The sequence below is a fragment of the Heterodontus francisci genome, chromosome 2 (assembly GCF_036365525.1).
Source record: "Heterodontus francisci isolate sHetFra1 chromosome 2, sHetFra1.hap1, whole genome shotgun sequence".
NCBI classification, from domain to species: domain Eukaryota; kingdom Metazoa; phylum Chordata; class Chondrichthyes; order Heterodontiformes; family Heterodontidae; genus Heterodontus; species Heterodontus francisci.
The window spans coordinates 84,643,441-84,661,694 of record NC_090372.1 but is presented as its reverse complement, the minus strand read 5'-3'; the positions used below and the strand labels follow the sequence as shown (position 1 = coordinate 84,661,694).

The 18,254-nt window shown below is 42.5% G+C and overlaps 1 protein-coding gene across 2 annotated transcripts in view; it reads right to left on the bottom strand.

Annotated features, from left to right (window-relative positions):
• The window catches only part of top2b (DNA topoisomerase II beta), a 251,137-nt gene that overhangs the window by 133,980 nt on the left and 98,903 nt on the right, over positions 1–18,254 (bottom strand). For both annotated transcript variants that reach the window (XM_068059910.1, XM_068059917.1), the window contains exons 8-12: positions 16,000–16,173; positions 15,767–15,868; positions 15,531–15,668; positions 12,998–13,136; positions 12,587–12,744 (exon numbers count right to left, since the gene is read on the bottom strand). In XM_068059910.1, coding sequence (XP_067916011.1) covers positions 12,587–12,744; positions 12,998–13,136; positions 15,531–15,668; positions 15,767–15,868; positions 16,000–16,173 — 711 coding nt within the window. The remainder of the gene's footprint in view (positions 1–12,586; positions 12,745–12,997; positions 13,137–15,530; positions 15,669–15,766; positions 15,869–15,999; positions 16,174–18,254) is intronic.

Sequence of the window (18,254 nt, the reverse complement as noted above, 5' to 3'; positions counted from 1 at the left end):
CCAATGTTGTGGTCGCTCATGCACCTAGACATAGCCTGGGCCTGAAGCACGTTTCCTCCAGTTGCCAGCCATTTTCGACCAGCTTGCTGCTTGTCTCGAGGAAGAGAAGAGTGCGGAAGCGGGCTGGGTGACGGGTGGAGAAAATGAGAGGAGAGCAGAAGCTGGCAGAGGGCATGAAAGGGAGGAGATCGGAAGGGGCAGGGCGAGAAGAGAAATGGAAGAGATTGGAAACAGGTAGGGGAGGAAAGAAAGAGATCGGAAGTGGGGGGGGTGCGAGAGAGAGAGACCAGGAGACTGGCAGGGCAGGAGATCAGGGAGGATAGAGGAGATTTTTGGGGGGGGGGGGGGGGGGGGGTGGTAGAGGGAAGGCACAGAGAAAGTGAGATGGGGGGGGGGGGGGGAGAAAGGAGAAAATATTCCAGGTATAAAGGGGGGAGAATGATCCAGATGGATCCCATTCTTCCCCCTCCTATCTCACCCTCTTTACACTTGCATTGTGTTTGCCCCTACCCCTATAGACCTGGATCACACTCTTGACCATAAGCAGCGAAGTAATAGTTTCTCAGGAAGCCTGATATTTCTGCCACAAATGACATCATTGCACTCTATAAAATCTGAAATTCATGACACTGTAACTATTCACTTCTTAATGTAAAAGATGACCCCCCCTCCACCCGACACCTTCTATCGAATAAACTTGTTCACAATTGTGCCCCACAAAAAATGCCCCCTCAGTCACTGCAACTCTCACATGGAGTGCCTAGTTTGACGGAGTGAATAGCAACCTTCTGGGTACTTCCAGTTTTCGGTCATCCAGTGATGGCATCCTATTCACGAGCCAGGCCACTCGCTGTCAATCTCAACACATGCTAAAAATCCACTGCTTTGCTAGTGATGTCACTTACAATGACTTCACGCTCACCTGTTTACGATGAATGAAATGTGCCTCAGTAAACAACCATTGCCGCTCAAATTATTCAAAATAGTAAAAATCATGAAATCATAGAAAGGTTATGGCACAGTGAGAGGCCACTTGGTCCATTTGCTGCAGATTGTTAAATTTAGCCTTAGAGAAATGGCTACAGCACCACGCGTGATCTTGCACCACCTGTTCATGGGGTCACATTTTTGTAGGGCTCATAGTCAACTCAAATTTAGTATTCATGAATAGTTCAGCAGTGCGATAATGTCATTTAAGAGGCATCTTGACAAGTACATGAATAGGATGGGAATAGAGGGATACGGTCCCCGGAAGTGCAGAAGGTTTTAGTTTAGGCAGGCATCAAGATCGGCGCAGGCTTGGAGGGCCGAATGGCCTGTTCCTGTGCTGTACTGTTCTTTGTGTGCAGTTTTTACTTGATGTCACTATTGCTGATTCCTGCTATCAATCTTCTAATTCAAAAAAAATACTGCAGATGCTAGAAATCTGATATAAAATACTGGAAACAAACAGCCAATCAGGCAAAATCTACAGGAAGAGAAACAGAGTGAACATTTCACATTCGGTGAAAGGTCATCAATCTGAAATGTTAAATCTGCTTCTCTCTCCACAGATACTGACTTCCTGAGCATTTCCAGTAATTTATATCACTCAACTATTGCTTGGGAGGAAATCGACAGGGCAGGCTGTATGTGGCCATGGGAAGAGTTATTTTGCTTTTCTAGGTGACCCTTCACGTTAAGAGGCAAATGTCATTGTCTTGGCTGCACTGGAGCAACAAGCTCTGATTCATGGATTTCTGTACCTCACCTAGAATATTTGCAGTGTCCAGTGCACTGGGCCACTTCCCCGGTGCATGTAGAGTGAACTAGGAGAAATCTTAATACTTTAGAAAGCTTAGAGGAATATAGAAAGTGCAGGGGTGAAGTGAAAAAGGAAATTAGAAAAGCAAAGAGAGGACATGAAAAATTATTGGCAGGTAAAATCAAGAAATACCCCAAGATGTTTTACCAGTACATTAAGAGCAAGAGGATAACTAAGGAAAAGGTAGGGACTATCAGAGATGTACAAGGGAATTATGCGCGGATGCAGAAGATGTGGACAGGGTTCTTAATGAGTGTTTTGTCTCTCTCTTCATAAAGGAGAGGGTTGATGTAGACAATGTAATTAAAGAGGAGTGTGAAATATTAGATACGATAAGCATAATGAGAGGGGAAGTACGAGAGGGTCTGACATCCATGAAAGTGGATAAATCACCAGGGCCAGGTTAGATTGCATCCCAGGTTGTTAAAGGAAGCCAGGGAGGAAATAGCAGATGCTCTGAGGATCATCTTCAAATCCTTACTAGATACAGGAGAGGTACCAGATGACTGGAGGTCTGCGAATGTTGTACCATTGTTTAAAAAGGGTGCAAGGGATAGGCCGAATAATTATAGGCAGGTCAGTTTGACCTCGGTAGTGGGTAAATTCTTAGAATTTATTCTGAAGGACAGGATAAGCTGCCACTTAGAAAGGCATGGATTAATCAGGGATAATCAGCATGGATTTGTTAAGGGAAGGTCATGTCTTACTAAATTAATTGAGTTTTTTGAGTAAGTAACAAGGAGGATTGATGAGGATAGTGCAGTGGATGTGGTCTACATAGATTTTAGTAAGGTATTTGACTAGGTCCCACATGGCAGCCCATGTGATACAGGGGAATGTGGCAGACTGGATCCAGAATTGGCTCAGGGTCAGGAAACAACGGTTAGTAGTCGATGGATGTTTCTGTGAATGGAAAGCAGTTTCCAGTGGCGTTCCACAAGGCTCAGTGTTGGGTCCCTTGCTGTTTGTGGTATATATTAACGATTTGTACTTAAATATGGGAGGCACGATTGGGAAATTTGCTGATGATACAAAAATTGGCCATGTTGTTGATAGTGAAGAGGGTAGCCACGGACTCCAGAAAGATATCAATGCTTTGGTTGAGTGGGCGGAAAAGTGGTAAATGGAATTCAATCCAGTACGTGTGAGGTAATGCATTTGGGAAGGGCAAACAAAACGAGGGAATACACAAAAACAGGAGGATATTGAGAGGGGTAGAAGAAGTGAGAGAACTTGGAGTGCAGTCATCAGGTCCCTGAAGGTGGCAGGACAGGTAGATAGAGTGAAGGCGGCATACGGAATGCTTTCCTTTATTGGCCGAGATATAGAATTCAAAAGAAGGGATGTAATGCTGGAACTGTATAAAATGCTGGTTAGGCCACAGTTGGAGTATTGTGTACATTTCTGGTCACCACATTACAGAAAGGACATAATTGCTCTGGAGAGAGTGCGGAGGAGATTTACAAGAATGTCGCCAGGGCTCGAAAGTTGCAGCTATGAGGAAAGACTGGATAGGCTAAGGTTGTTTTCCTTAGAACAGAGGAGGCTGATGGGTGACTTAATAGCGGTGTACAAAATTATGGGAGGCCTAGATAAAGTAGACAGGAAGGACCTGTTTCCCCTAGCGGAGAGGTCAATTATCAGGGGGCACAGATTTAAGGTGTGAATAGAATTCAATGCCAGGAACAGTGGTGGAGGCAGAAACCCTCAATTCTTTTAAAAGGTACCTGGACATGCACCTGAAATGCTGTAACCAGCAAGGCTATGGACCAGGTGCTGGAAGGTGGGATTAGATTGAGCAGATAGTTTTTTCAGCTGGCACAGACACGACGGGCTGAATGGCCTCCTTCTGTGCCATAATTTTTCTATGGTTTCTATGGTAATCTTTCACTATTTTAAAAAAGGGAAAGGGATAAACCTGGTAATTAAAGGCAATTCAGCCATCTGCCAGTGGTGGGGAAACTTTTACAGCCAGTAATCTAGGACACAATTAACTGACATTTGGAAAAGTATACACTAATAAATCAAAGTCAGCACTAATGCATAAAAGGCAAATCATGATTGACTAACGGTTGAGATTTTTTTTAATGAAGTAACGGAAAGGGTTGATGAGGGTAGTGCAGCTGATTTGTATATGGACTTTCAAAAAGGTGTTTAATAGAATACCGCATAATCAAGTTGCCAGCAAAATTATTATGCAATTAAAGGGCTACATGGATACAAAATTAGCTGTGGGGCAGAAAGCACAGTTGCTTTTCAGACTAGTGGGGAAGTTGCAATGGTGCCCCGCTCCAGGGGCCAGTGTTGAGACCACTATTCTTTTTGATAAATATTAATCACCTGGACTTGGGTATAAACTGCAAAATTTCAAATTTTGCTGATGACAAAATTCAGATGTCGTAAACAGTGAGGATGATAGTAAAAGATTTCAGGACATGGACTGGTGAAATGGGGAGACTCGTAGCAGGTAAAATTTAATGCAGAGAAGTGAGAAGAGAAGCAACATAAACTAAATGGTACAATTTTAAAGGGAGTGCAGGAACAGAGTGACCTGGGGTGTATGCACACAAGTCTTTGAAGATGGCAGGACAATTATAGGAGGCAGTTAAAAAGGCTTGCAGGACCCTTCACTTTATAAACAGAGGCACAGAATACAAAAGCAAGGAAGTTATGCTAAAGCTTTATAAAACACTGGTTAGGCCCAACTGCAGTAGTGTGGCCAATTTTGGGCACCACATTTTAGAAATAGTGTCAAGGACTTAGAGAGGGTGCAGAGGAGATTGACTGGAATGTTACCAGGATGAAGGGCTTCAGTTATGTAGAGAGACTAGAGAAACTGGGACTGTTCTCCCTCGAACATAGAAGATTAAAGGAAGAATTGATAGAGGTGCGCAAAATCTGGAAGGGTTTTGTTATAGTAAATATGGAGAAACCACATTTCCTACAGAAGAAAGGTTAGTAACCAGAGCACAGAGAGTTACCGTAATTGGCAAACGAACCAGAGATGACATGAGAAAAAAAATGTTACTTAGCGAGTTATGATGATCTGGAATGCATTGCCTTAAAGGGTGGTGGAAGTAAATTCAGTACTAACTTGGAAAAGGGAACTGGATAGATACTTGAATGGAAACCTTTGCTGGGCTATGGGGAAAGAGCAGAGGAGTGGGTCTAACTGTACAGCTCTTGCACGATGGGCTGAATGGCTTCCTCCTGCACTGCATCATTCCATGATTCAATATGGTCTAACTAGTGATCTGTATAATCACACTGAGGGCATCCTCCATCATGTTATGCGGCACTACCACTGTTAAATTTAGCAGCTCAAATTTGGGTAATCATGAGGTGCTGCGGGCCATCAGCAGAAGTATTGTATTTCACCATCATGGTCCAGCATATCCCTCAGTAACCCACTGCATCCTATTTTCCACCACAACAGCCATTCCACACTACTCTCTGCCTCCTATTCTTTAGTCAATTTCATAACCAAGTAACCACTGTCCCTTTAATGCCATGTGTTTTTATTTTCCCAAGGAATCTGTTCTGAGACACTTTTATCAAATGCCTTTTGTAAGTCCATATATTTAACATCTACTCCACTACCTTTAACAACCCCATCTTTGACTTCATCAACCCTATCTTTCACTTCATCAATAACTCACTCAAATCAGGTTAATCAGACTTTGTGTTTCTTTCACAAATACTGGTTGGCTGCCCCTTTTTAACCAAGTGAGAAATAATTTTGTCTTTGACAATGGTCTCTCATAGTTTTCTCATCACTGACTTTAGACTGATTGACCTGTGATTACCAGTTTATGCCTCCCTCCTTTTTTGAATAAAATTTTCAATCCTCCAGATCAGAGCTTAAGATGGTTACATCTTACCTTCCCTCAGCAATTTAGGATGCATTCCATCCAGATCGGGTGACCTGTGACAAAACAGTGGAAGCAGCTTGTGACAGACACAGCTAAACAATCCCACAACCACCAAAGATCTCTGCAGTCCTGCCACATTTGGTCCTGAATAGTGATGGATTATTAAACAGCTAATGGGAGGAGGAGGAGGCACTACAAACATCCCCATCCGCAACATTGACTTAGCCTGGCACATCAGTGGAAAAGACAAAGTTGAAGCATTCCCAAACACATTCAGCCAGAAGTGCCAAGTGGATGATCCATCCCTGCTTCCTTCTGAGGTCACACCATCATAGATGCCAGCCTTCACCAATTTGATTCACTCCATGTGCTGTCAAGAAACAGCTGAGTGCAAAGGCTATGGTTCCCAACAACATCCCACTGAACTGATGAATACCTTTACTCCAGAACTAGCTGCATCTACTAGCCAAGCTCTTCCAGTAAAGCAACTGTACGCAATAAAGTGGAGAATTGCCCAGGTATGTCCTATCCACAAAAAGCAGGGCAAATTCACTATGACCAATTACCGCTCCATCAGTCTACTTTCAATCATCAGCCAAGCGATAGAAGGTGTCGTTGACAGTGCTATTAGGCGGTACTCGCTCACCAATAACCTGCTGACTGATGCTCAGCTTGAATTCCACCAAGACAGCTTGGTTCCAGATCTCATTACAGACTTGGTCCAAACATTAAAAAAAAGAGCTGAATTCCAAAGGTGAGGCCCTTAACAACAAGGCAGCATTTTAGCTTAGTGTTGTGCCAAGCAGCCCTAATAAAACTGAAGTCAGAAAAATCAGGACGGAAAACTCCAGCTGTAGTCTTAACTAGTACATAGGATGATGATTGCGGTTGCTGGAGGCTAATCATTTCAGCCCCATGACATCGCTGCACAAGTTCCTTAGGGCAGTGTCCCAGGCCCAACTATCTCCAGCTACTTCATCATAAGGCTCCTCAGATAATGAAGCAGTCCGTGCCCACATGCAGCAGGACCTGGACATCATCCAGTCTTGGTCTGACAAGTGTCAAAGGTGCCATGCAATGACCATTTCCAACAAGATATCATCTAAGCACCTTCCCTTGACATTCAATGGCATTAACATTGTCAAATCACCTACCGTCAACATTCTGAGGGTCAACACTGACCGAAAATTCTACTGGGCCAGGCACATAAATACTATGGCTACAAGAGCAGGTCAGAGGCTGGGAATTCTGCACCTTCTTGACACCCTTAACTCTGTCTACTATCTACAAGGCACAAGTCAGGACTGTGATGGAACACTCTCACTTGCTTGGAGACTGCAGGTCCAATAAGAGACTCAACATCATCCAGGGCAAAGCAGCATGTTGAACAGCACCCACCACCTTAAACATTCACTCCCTTCACCACTGGTGCACAATGGCTGCAATGTGCACCATCTACAAGATGCACTTCAACAACTTGCCAAGGCTTCTTCGACAGCATTTCCCAAACCCATGGCCTTGACCAGCTAGAAGGACAAGGGCAGCAGGCACACAGGAACACCACCACCTCCAAATTCTCCTCCAAGTCATGTCATTCTGAGCTGGATACATATTGTCATTTCTTCATAGTTGTTGGGTAAAATTCTAGAACTCTCTACTTAATAGCAATGTGGGGCCACCTCCACCACACAGACTGCAGTGGTTCAAGAAGGCAGCTCACTGCCACCTCCTCAAGGGCAACTAAGGATGAGCAATAAATGCTGGCCTTGCCTGCATTCCAAGAATGAATGTGTCTTAAAAATGAGAACATATTCGGTAAGCGTCAAAAAAACCATGGTCATAGGACAAGGTGTTGCATCTCTGCCCCTGATCACAATAAGTAACACCCCAATGGAAATGGCTAGCAAATTCTGCTACCTTGGGTCCACAGTGACAGATGATCTGTCCCTTGATGCAGAGTTCGATACACGCACAGAGAAAGCAGCTACCACCTTTGGCCAACTTGCAAAACGCTCATGGAATAACACCAAGCTGACCCTTAGGACCAAGCTCATGGTTTATAAGGCCATGGGCAACTTACAGCTACCAGGAAAGAAGCTTAACAATTTCCACCTTTGCTGTCTGCAGCGCATTACAGATATATCCTGGCAGGACAAAAATCATAAATGCGGCAGTCCTCGCAAAGGCAGAGCTCCCAATTGTGTTGGCAATAATTAAACAATCGCCACTTTGGTGGATCGGACGCAGGATGGAAGATGGTCGCATACCCAAGGACCTTCCATATGGTGAGGTAGCCGGGACCAGACGACCAGTGAAGCGCCCAAAGCTCCACTTCAAGGATGTTTGCAAGCGCGGCACAATGGCCCTGAATGTCAACTATCACAACTGGGAGTCACTAGCTGGCGAAAGAGGGAAATGGCGACACATCCTGTGGACTGATGTGCACTACCACGACGACCAATTGCTACAGCAACTTGGCAACAGGTGTCAACGTCAAAAACAACAACTCACAGCACCACCTGGCAGCTTCACATGCAGCATGTGTGGCAGAACCAACCTCTCAAGGATTGATCTTCACAGCCATCAACAAAAGTGCACCAAGAGAAGACACCCCACCTAAATATATTGTTTGCTGCATGTCCATCATCTTTTGTAGATGGAAGGATGCCAACCCATTTAGTGTTGGTACTACCAACATGCATTACATAACATTTCTGTGTTATGTGTCAGACTCTAGTATTACAATGTTCTCCTGACCTTAAGCTCATCCAAAACTCTGCTGCACATTTCCTAACTCACAATAAGTCCTGTTCACCCATCACCAAGGGCTCACTGATCTACACTGGTCCATGAACAACTTAAATTTTAAAATTCTCACCCTCATGTCGAAATCTCTCATGACCTTACCCCTCCTAACCTGAACACAGCAACCTGAGCGTTCTGCACTTCCAACTCAGCAGCGTAAGCACTTCATACTCTCCAAACTTGGCAGCATGAACTCTGTCTGTTGTCTTAAAGCTGTAGTGTTACGACTATGCCTGTTTGAACTCTGTAGTTTACCCAACGACTGGATCAAATTAGACACTGCAGAGAACAATGAATTACACATTCCAGATAAACTGTTGGGTGTGTCTGGTCCGCTAAAGGGATCAATCAGAAATCTGGTCCTGCCTACTTGTGTGGCAAATAGACACAGCCTATTTCAAACACAGTGCACCATTACACATACCCGTACCACACAGTGTGAGGGAATTTGTCACTGGGTGTGAAGGAGTTTAAAAAAAAACAGAAAAGTGCACAATTATACATAAAGCCAGTACAGGCGATGCTAGTGTCAGGCAAACCCCCCCCCCCCCACCGGCCAAGACTGAGGGACACATGATTTTGCCGCATGAACATTAAAACTTAAAATTGCAAGCTCCTGACTGGAAAGACATTTGCATAGTAACTAGCAGAGTTGGAACAAGGGACAAAGGACCATGCCCTGACCCATTCAACCAACAATGGACTTTTGATTACCGGATGTTGAAGGTGGGGGAAGTTAGCATTCCAGGTTGACTGCTAAGATAGCAGAATCCACAAACACAGAAGAAGTGATCCGTCCAGTTTTAGTCACATGACTGTTGAGATTTGAACTTCCAACAAGGGATTTGAATTCAGAAAGCCGTGTGCTCCTGGAACTGAAGCAGAACCCTCTCCTGTCTGCCTGCCTCCATCTCTTTCCCACGGAACTGAATCTTGTAAAAACAAGTGAACCTCAAAGAGAGAAAAGTCTTCTACGTGATCAAGGTTTAAGAACAAAACTGGGCCCTGATGAACATCAAGACTACCTACAATCAAGTCAGCCTGAAGCACAGCAAACAAGAAACTTTTCTGGTACTGCCTCAAACCGTTCTCTACCTTATTTTTCTCCCCTCTTTTCTGTCCCTATTTGCATGTATGTGCAATATAGCATGGGCGCGTCGTATACCCATAGGCGTGAACAGCATGAGTTTAAGTTTAAGTAACAATAAAATTTCATCTTTCATCTTTAAACCTCAGAAAACCTGTGTGAATTGGTTTCTTTGTCTCATAATTGGAAAGCTGTGAACAAGGATTCATGAAGGGGAGCTCAAAACACAGTGTGTTTAAAATTAAACCCTGGTGCAATAAGACCAGATGAAGATAGTAACAGACCCCTAGATATCTTTCTCACCTGGTCGTAACAGAAATCTGGGGGCTCGTCCGGGATTTTACCCACAGACAAACAAATGAAATTGGAAGTGGGAAGCCAAATTGTTCCCAAATCAAAAAGATCAAAATTTCAATGCAGGTTTTCTTGTGGTTGTGTGTGATTGAATACTAAACATGTCTGCAACTGAAGCAAATAGCTCTCCAAGCCAGGGTGACGTAACTTGGGATAAGTTAAAAGCACTGTCTATGGAGGAGTTGAGAAAAATAGCTGAGTAGTGTGGGATCACCGTACGTGGCAAGGCTAGGAAGTCTGAACTGCTAAGGCTAGTAGCCAACCATTTTTCCCTTGAATCTGAAGAAGCAGAAGCAGGGCTAGAAGCAGACCCACAGAGAGTACTGCTAGCAAAGTTACAATTGGAACTAAGGAAACTTGAAATAGAGGAAAAAGAGAGAAACAGGAAAGAGAGAGAGGCAGGAGAGGGAGGAAGAGAGAGCCTTCCAGAAGGAATGGGAAGAGAAAGAGAGAGCCTTCCAATAGGAAGGTGAATAGAATGAAAGGAAGGAGAGAGAGAGAAGGAATATCCCAGAAAGAATGCGAGGAGAGAGAGCTGAAGCGGCTTGAGTTAACTAGGGGGCTACAGAGTAACCCCAGTGAAAGCATGGCCAATATGGAGGAGCAGAATTCAGGGCTGGGTACAAGATTGTGAAAACTCACTCAATTAATTCCAAAATTCAATGAGGAAGATGTGGAAGAATTTTTTATGTCTTTAGAGAAACTGGTAAGGCAGCTAAAATGGCCAGCTGAGACCTGGTCTCTCTTACTGAAAAGCAAACTAATTGGAAAAGCCCATGAGGTTTATTCCTTGTTGCCAGATGAGAGTTCATCAAATTATTAACTGACCAAAAATGCTATCCTCAGGACATATGAATTAGGACCCGAAGCCTATTCCCAAAAGTTTAGAATCCTCAAAAAGCAAGCCAATCAAACTTATCTGGAGTTTGAAACAAGTAAGCAGCCTCCACTATTTTGTTTGCCCCCCTGCCACCGTGCCTACCTCCAAGGGCAGAATAAAATTCTGCCCCAAGTATCTCACGATTCTAGACCTGAAGGAGGATGTTTGGTAGGTGCGATTTAGTGCAAAGAATTAATTGCACCTGTTATGCTGAGACAGGTATACCTGTGCAAAACCCATACTAGCTTCCCATGATTATTTGTATGTGTTCATCATATATACTGATGCAGAGACAGTACTGAACTAAATAAATGATTCTGGGAGGGGGAAACACTCAGTTGTTTATCTAAGTCCCAAGCAAATAAACATAACTCATGGCTTTCTGTGCAAATGAACAATAATGTTGATGTGTTGTCTCAGTACTAAAGAAGCTACAACTCTATATGAATTACCAGTTATGGTATGTTCTCATCACAGTCCTTTACGATCAACCTGTCTGTTGCAATGAGGCATTGCTGATGAGGATACAAGGTGGTTATACAACAAAGTATTGGTTTCTACAACAGGAGTGTCAATATCAGGAATGAATATAGTTTTGATCATCACAAGCGCCACATCAGTGATACTTACAAACATCAAGATCAAAGGGAGAGGGGCAAGTAATGCAACAAAATCAAGTTTTATGCCTAGTTTTTGTTTGCTGAATATTCCTCTAAAACCACTCATGGTCATTTTCTAAATATCTATTGCAGTTCAGAATCCTTTACCAGACTTGACACAATGTGGCAAGTTTTGTTGGTTACAGGCCCAAGAATCCAAATTTAATAAAGCCATGCTTTTAATTCAGTTTAAATATGACTAACAATTTGTTTAAAATTTGAATGGGCAACAATCAAACTACTGAGTTTCTATAATTCTATTCTGTGATTTAAAAAAAATAATTCTGTTTGAATTGGAGAGCCAGTTTGAAATTTCCTAAAAATAGTTTAGATTAGAAGTCTCCTGGTAGTCGTGAAAATATTAAGAAACAGTTTTAGGTACTCTAGGAAGGATCACATGAGTAAAAATTAAATGATGTGGTACCAAGTATGACAAGCTTTAGTTACGAGGAAAGAATAGAAAATCTGGTGCCCATTTCATCAGAACAAAAATGCAAAAAGATATGAGGCGTTCACAAAATTAGAGACGGTTTTGATGGCGTAGATTGGAAAAATCTACTTCCATTATTTGTTTTTTTTGCCTTTATGCTGAGTAAATTTTCACAGTGGTTTTAAATTTACGAAGCCTGCAGGTGTGATGCTCTATTCACTTACTGACGACAACTGAGATCCTATCAAGGAATAACATAAAGCCAATAAATAATATAAGTTTCTCTTCAGTTGATGTGGATGCATTACTGAAAAGTTACATGGCTCTCAAAGCTGGGATGCATGTTCTCAAAAGGTATAGGGAGTGAGGAGTGACCCACGAGAGAAATCTTTGATGAGAAGCAAAATAACATCAAGATAGAAACCATCCAAAAAAAAACACTGCTTAATGTGCACACACATCTCCCAACATATAAGACACATATACACAATTTCCACTTATTTCTTAATTAATATTCTGATAATATCTCACCAGAACTGTCATTTTGCGGTTATGTCTCAACAGCTTTATTCAGTTGTTTTACATGAAAGGGATTCTATCTGTCAGAGTGCCAAAAAGACAAATCTTTCATTCAAAGTGTAAAAGTGTAATGCAATAGAAATTGCTAAGATTCCATCAACTCTATACAGTCATACCTGTTTGTGTGAAGCTTCTCGAACATTGAGAATTTTACCCCTCAGTGGGAACACACCATATCTATCACGCCCAATGACTGCCAGACCTGACACAGCCAAAGATTTGGCTGAATCTCCTTCAGTCAGAATCAATGTACAGTCTGAAGAATGTCTGCCACCTGTTTCAGAAATATATACATTTTCTTTAACTTGCATAGATTACTTATTAAAGACTGATATTAAACTTATATTAAAAAATTACACTCAAATATGAGTGAGCTTTTGGCAACTACTGTAGTTCCAATCATGAAACAAGCTTTCACTAATGATCATAATAGAAACCAACCATTCTATTTTTTAAACCAAGGTTATAAAAGGTAGCTTAGGTCATCTCTATTCTAGTAAATATGAAAGCAAAAACACTTACTGTACCTGCATCATTGGCATCATCCAGTTTTGGAATGCCTTTGATTTTGCTGTGTTTTACTGAGGAACACTTCTTGTTCAGTTGGGTCTGGGCTTTAAATTTAACCCAATTTAGGATACTTTCAACAATGCCACAGTTATTTGCCTGGAAGGACCCAAAGAAATTTTTATTCCCTTTAAACTGTGTGAAAAAGACAATCTTGATGCAAAAACATCAATTTCATTTAAACAATACAAAATGCAATGAAATCAAAGAATACCAAACTCTTAAGAAACCCCAAAACAGATTTCTAGCACATCAGAAGCTGGCATTTATATAGTGTTTTTAATGCAGAAAATCATCCTAGAGATAGGAACTGACACCTAGCTATGGTGGGAGATTTAGTAGAAGAAACCAAAAGTTTGGTCAGAGAGATGGGTTCTAAGGAGGCTTTTTTAAAACCCAAGAAAAGTGAGATAGAGAGGATTACAGTGGGAGTTTGAGAGTAGAGCTGAAGCTGCTTCCAATACTGAGTAAAGGGGGTGGGGGAGGGAGAGAGAGAGAGAAACAGACATGGCAAGATAGAGGAGGAGGACACAAGGATAGGGAAGGGAAAGGGGCACAACGCTATGGGGAGATTTGAGGATGAAGTTTTGAAGCTCAATGTCTTGGGAGAGGGTGCCAGAGATCCAACGTAGGTCAGCGAAGAGAGGTATGATAGATGAGTGGGAGATAGGGGTGGACAGGGTGAGTGGCTGAACCTCAGACAAATTGGAGTTTATTGGGGTGAAAGGGTGTGAGCTTGTCAAGGAGGAGGTTGGAAAAATAGAGTTCAAGAGAATTTCACTGGGACTGGGGCTGATAATGTGATGCTGGAGACAGGAGTTAGGCTATGGAGTTGAAACTAAACTGAGTAGAGCAAGACACAATAGATTCCAGGACCTATTTCAGTTTGCTTGATTAACTGGGGAGTGAGATAGAGTCAGTGGCAAGGGAGTGGAGTTTATGGCTGGAACCAAAACTTTGGCTTTGGTCACCCAAGTCCAGGTAGGTTAAGTGGGGGGAGGCAAACTCAAGGGAGGACTGTGGAAGATCAGTCATCATGCGAGCATTAATGGTCATCCTGACCCTACAAAAATCACTTATAAACCAGTTTTAAACATTTTCTGAGCAGCTTATAAAAGCCAATAGTTAGGCCATTCAAAGCCAAATACCAATGGACAGAGCAAGGATGGTGCATGTTCCATGCATCAGTACTTCAAAATTTAATGGGGCTCCAACTGACGATATATGACCCTGATTTGCACGAGCTAATAAGGATCCCATCTGTTTCCAGCAGGTGCCTGGGATACCCATTTCAAAGCCACAAACAAAATGGCAGAATCACAGACATCAGTGGGAATGGGGTGGAAAATGATGCACTCTTATGTCAACAAGCCCAATCCCAGGGAGTAGAAGAAATGTAAACCATTCCCTACTAACTTCATCCAAGTCAGGAAAACAAAGAAATGCAAGCTTAGGGTAACATGTAAAGGTCAGAGCAAAAAACATCAGTTTTCCAGATATGAACAGAAGGAATCGATGTTCTTTTATGAAAGATAGGTGGAGCCTTTCCCCACTCTTGACTTTGCTCATGCACTCAAGTACTCCTGGATGATGACAACATTCAAATGCATTCAGAATGTAGCTAGATTCAACAAAATATAGAAATATGGAATGCAGTAAAAATTGATTTGGCAACAAAAACAGGGGATAAACTGGTCAGTTCCTGAAAAACAGCCATATTTATAGAACAAAGCAGATGGTCTGAATGGCCTTTTCTCATACTTACGTGACATATGTTCGACTACCATTCCCAATAGATTGCTATTAGATTTTCAGAACAACCTCTCTGCTTTAAAAACATCCAGTCAGGAAAAGATTTCTACTTACCTATGTCCACCCGAGTCCCAATATTCATTGGTCGGGGTTTCGGAGCTGTGGTGGAGATTTAACTCCATGATGTATGTGGTTCTTTTTAATATAACAGATTTCCCAGCCAGAAGACAGGCTAACTGAGAGATGGGGAAGTTCTACAGAAAGGGCCGCAGCTGAGGATCAGGTACGTTGCACAGTTATTGTGGGTACAGTATGCAGGATGGTGGGGCCAGCAGTCAGTAGCGTGGTTGGAGGGGCCGGGATGTTCATGATGGGGGCATGTGGTGGAGGGATAGCCAGAGATCGTATGGGAAGAGGGCTCAGTTCAGTGGGTGGTGGTGGGGTGGGTCAAAGAATATCAGGGCTCAGTGATTCTGAGGGGAGAGGCGGGCAAGGGTCAATGATGGGATATGGGGTGAGATTGTGGGGGTGGTGGGTGGTTTAAACAGGGTTTACTTGTTGGGCCTGGAAGAAACACTCTTCCTCCTCCTAATCACAAACAGTGCTGTAAAGGCATTTATCCAATGGAACCACCCATCTTCCTTCCTTTGACCTGCTGGGTTTCCCAGTGCCATCCATGTCTACAAGCAAATTACTAATATAAAATTGCAAATATTGATGCATTAACATTGAAATACAAACCGCTTTGAAGAATCTCTCAGAAAGGACACACTTGGACCCAAAGTTCTTAGGTTGAAGAGTCATATTTTCCTTTGTTTGAGAATCAAATGTTGGGTTTTCAATCAGACAGTTGACAAAGACCCATATATGATTTTTTACCTATGTAAAAGGAGAATACACATATATTTATCTTCTTCCTAAATTAATGACATATTTTCTCATGTAAAGTTTTAAGTACAATTCTGCTAAAAACTAACCTGAAAAGGTTTCACTGATACTCCAGCTTTGTTCTTCTTTTTCACAACCTCAATCAGTTTACTAACAATCTGATCAACTACATAATCAGCATGTCTACCACCCTGTGAAAGTAAGATCTCTGTTAAATTCAGAAACTTTATACTTCTAACATGCAAAGAAAAAAATATGTACATGAACGAAGTTTCTTTTACATTCAAAAAGCAATGGTTGAATGCATGCATAAAATACCAACCTTTGTGGTAGCAATGCTATTTACAAAGCTGATTTGCTGGAAGCCTTTCTCACTCATGGTCAGGCAAACTTCCCATCGATCACTCGCAGATTCATGAACCACCTTTAGTGCAATGCCAGTTTCATCCAATTTATCTTTTACATAAAGATCAACATAGCTCCGAAATCCATTTATCTATAAGGCAAAGAACAAAACATTAAGTCAGAATCAAACCATGCATCATGCATATATACCATTAGTTTGCTTCTCCTTCCCTCCAATCCTTTCTTTCTTTCCCCTCCTACATCCCACTTTTTGAAGCTTGTTGTAGTTCTTCATTCACATAATGGGGGAAGTTTTATGCACTCCCCCACAGCAACTTTGAGCACGCGACATCTTCCCGCCTCCACCCAAACTAAATCCGGGTGGGAAGGCCCATGGATGGCCTTTCTGCCCTGCCTCCAATTGAGGCCCTTAAGTGGGCAATTAATGCTGCTAAAAGGTACTTAATGCTTGACCAAGGGACCCGGCATCAGGAAGACGGGGATCTGCTGAGAGCCAACCCCTGCACTTGCTGCCGAAATCCCTCCCCGGGACCTCCACCCCGTGAAACCCCTCCTGCCCTGACCCGCATCTGGCCTGAGCCCAGTGCCTCCTTGAGTACATTACTGGCTGCAGTCACCGCCTTTGCAATGGCGCTGCTCAGTTAAAGAGCTGCCAGTCTCTGATTGTAGTCCTTAATCCCAGGGAAGGTTCACTGCTGTCCACTAAAGTGTCCAATTAGCAAGTAATGCAGCAGGTCTTCCCCAGAGGAGGCGACGCAGAGCTCCACCGGTGCTTTAGCCAGCAGCCGAGACTCCGGTCACCCAAATAAAACCAGGCCAACGTGTGGCAAGCTTCCCATAATCAACCCAAAATTTTCCTTTCATTAGCTTGCAACTTCCCTAGTCCTTTTGAATTTTAATTTGAAGTAGAGTACTGGATTCATCTTCTTTCAAATATTCAACAACTTACACATTACTAGGAATGCATCTGTCACTTTCTTTCAAGGTTGAAAAGACCAATTTCCCCAGTTTTACCAATTGATCACTTTTTTGAGTCTTGAATGTCACCCCCTTGTGGCACAGTAACCACCAAATGGACAAAGTACTGCTGGCATGGTTTTGCCAAGGCACTGAACATTTTAAGCAGAACTTCTTTTGATTCATATTGTACTTTAAATTCAGGATTACATTTGCTTGTTTGCTACTTTATATTGATCGAGCATATTTACTGCATTGACTATTAACACCCCTACATCTCTTTCAACATAATTCAAGGAGTATTTATTTCTGTGAGCAGCAGTTTACACACATCAATCTTAAAACTTCAATAGTCACTATTTCGTTCACACATACACTTCTATTTCATGGTCTATATCATGAGCTGTCTCTTCAGATTCAACTGTTCCTTCTAGCTTGGAATCATCTGCAAATTTCATGAATTTGCATTGAGCTTCTGAACCCCAAGTTGTTTATGTAAATCAGACACAGTAAGAATCCAAATATCAATGCCTGGAACAACTGGGGAGCACTCCCATTTGAACTTCATTCCCTGAACAAGCACACACTGCTTCTTATCTGCCAACTAATTTCTTATCACTTTGAAATTTAACCTTAAATCCCTGCTGCTTTAAACCTTAATGTTAAACAACAGCCTGTCTGAATTCTATCAAAGTATTTTTTGAATGAAGACATTAAACCTAGATCCTGTCTGCTCTTCAGGTGGACGCAAAAGATCCCATGACATTACGTCGAAGAACAACAAGGGAATTATCCCCGGTGTCCTGGCCAATATTTATCCCTCAATCAGCATCACAAAAACAGATTATCTGATCATTATCTCATTGTTGTTTATGGGAGCTTGCTGTATGTGAATTAGCTGCCGCCTTTCCTATTTCAGAACAGTGACTACTGTCATGCAGGCCCCCACCTGCCACGAATGAGGCACATTAATTTCACCACATGGACATTAAACTTCAATTTGTTGCTGGGAAGAAGAGGGCCTATTACAAGGAACTGCCAGGCCCCTAGCTGGAAAGACATTTTTTGCATACTAGCAGATAGTGTTGGAAGAAAGGAACCAGTCCCTGCTCCCACTACACAGAATGGACGTAGTCAGACCAGTTTTGATGTTGTAGAGTTTTGAACTGAGTGTTTAAATTGGAGAAACAGTGTTTGAAGACAGAAAGCTCCTGGCTCGAGAACATCTCTCTCCTGTCTGCTCCCACCTTCTCA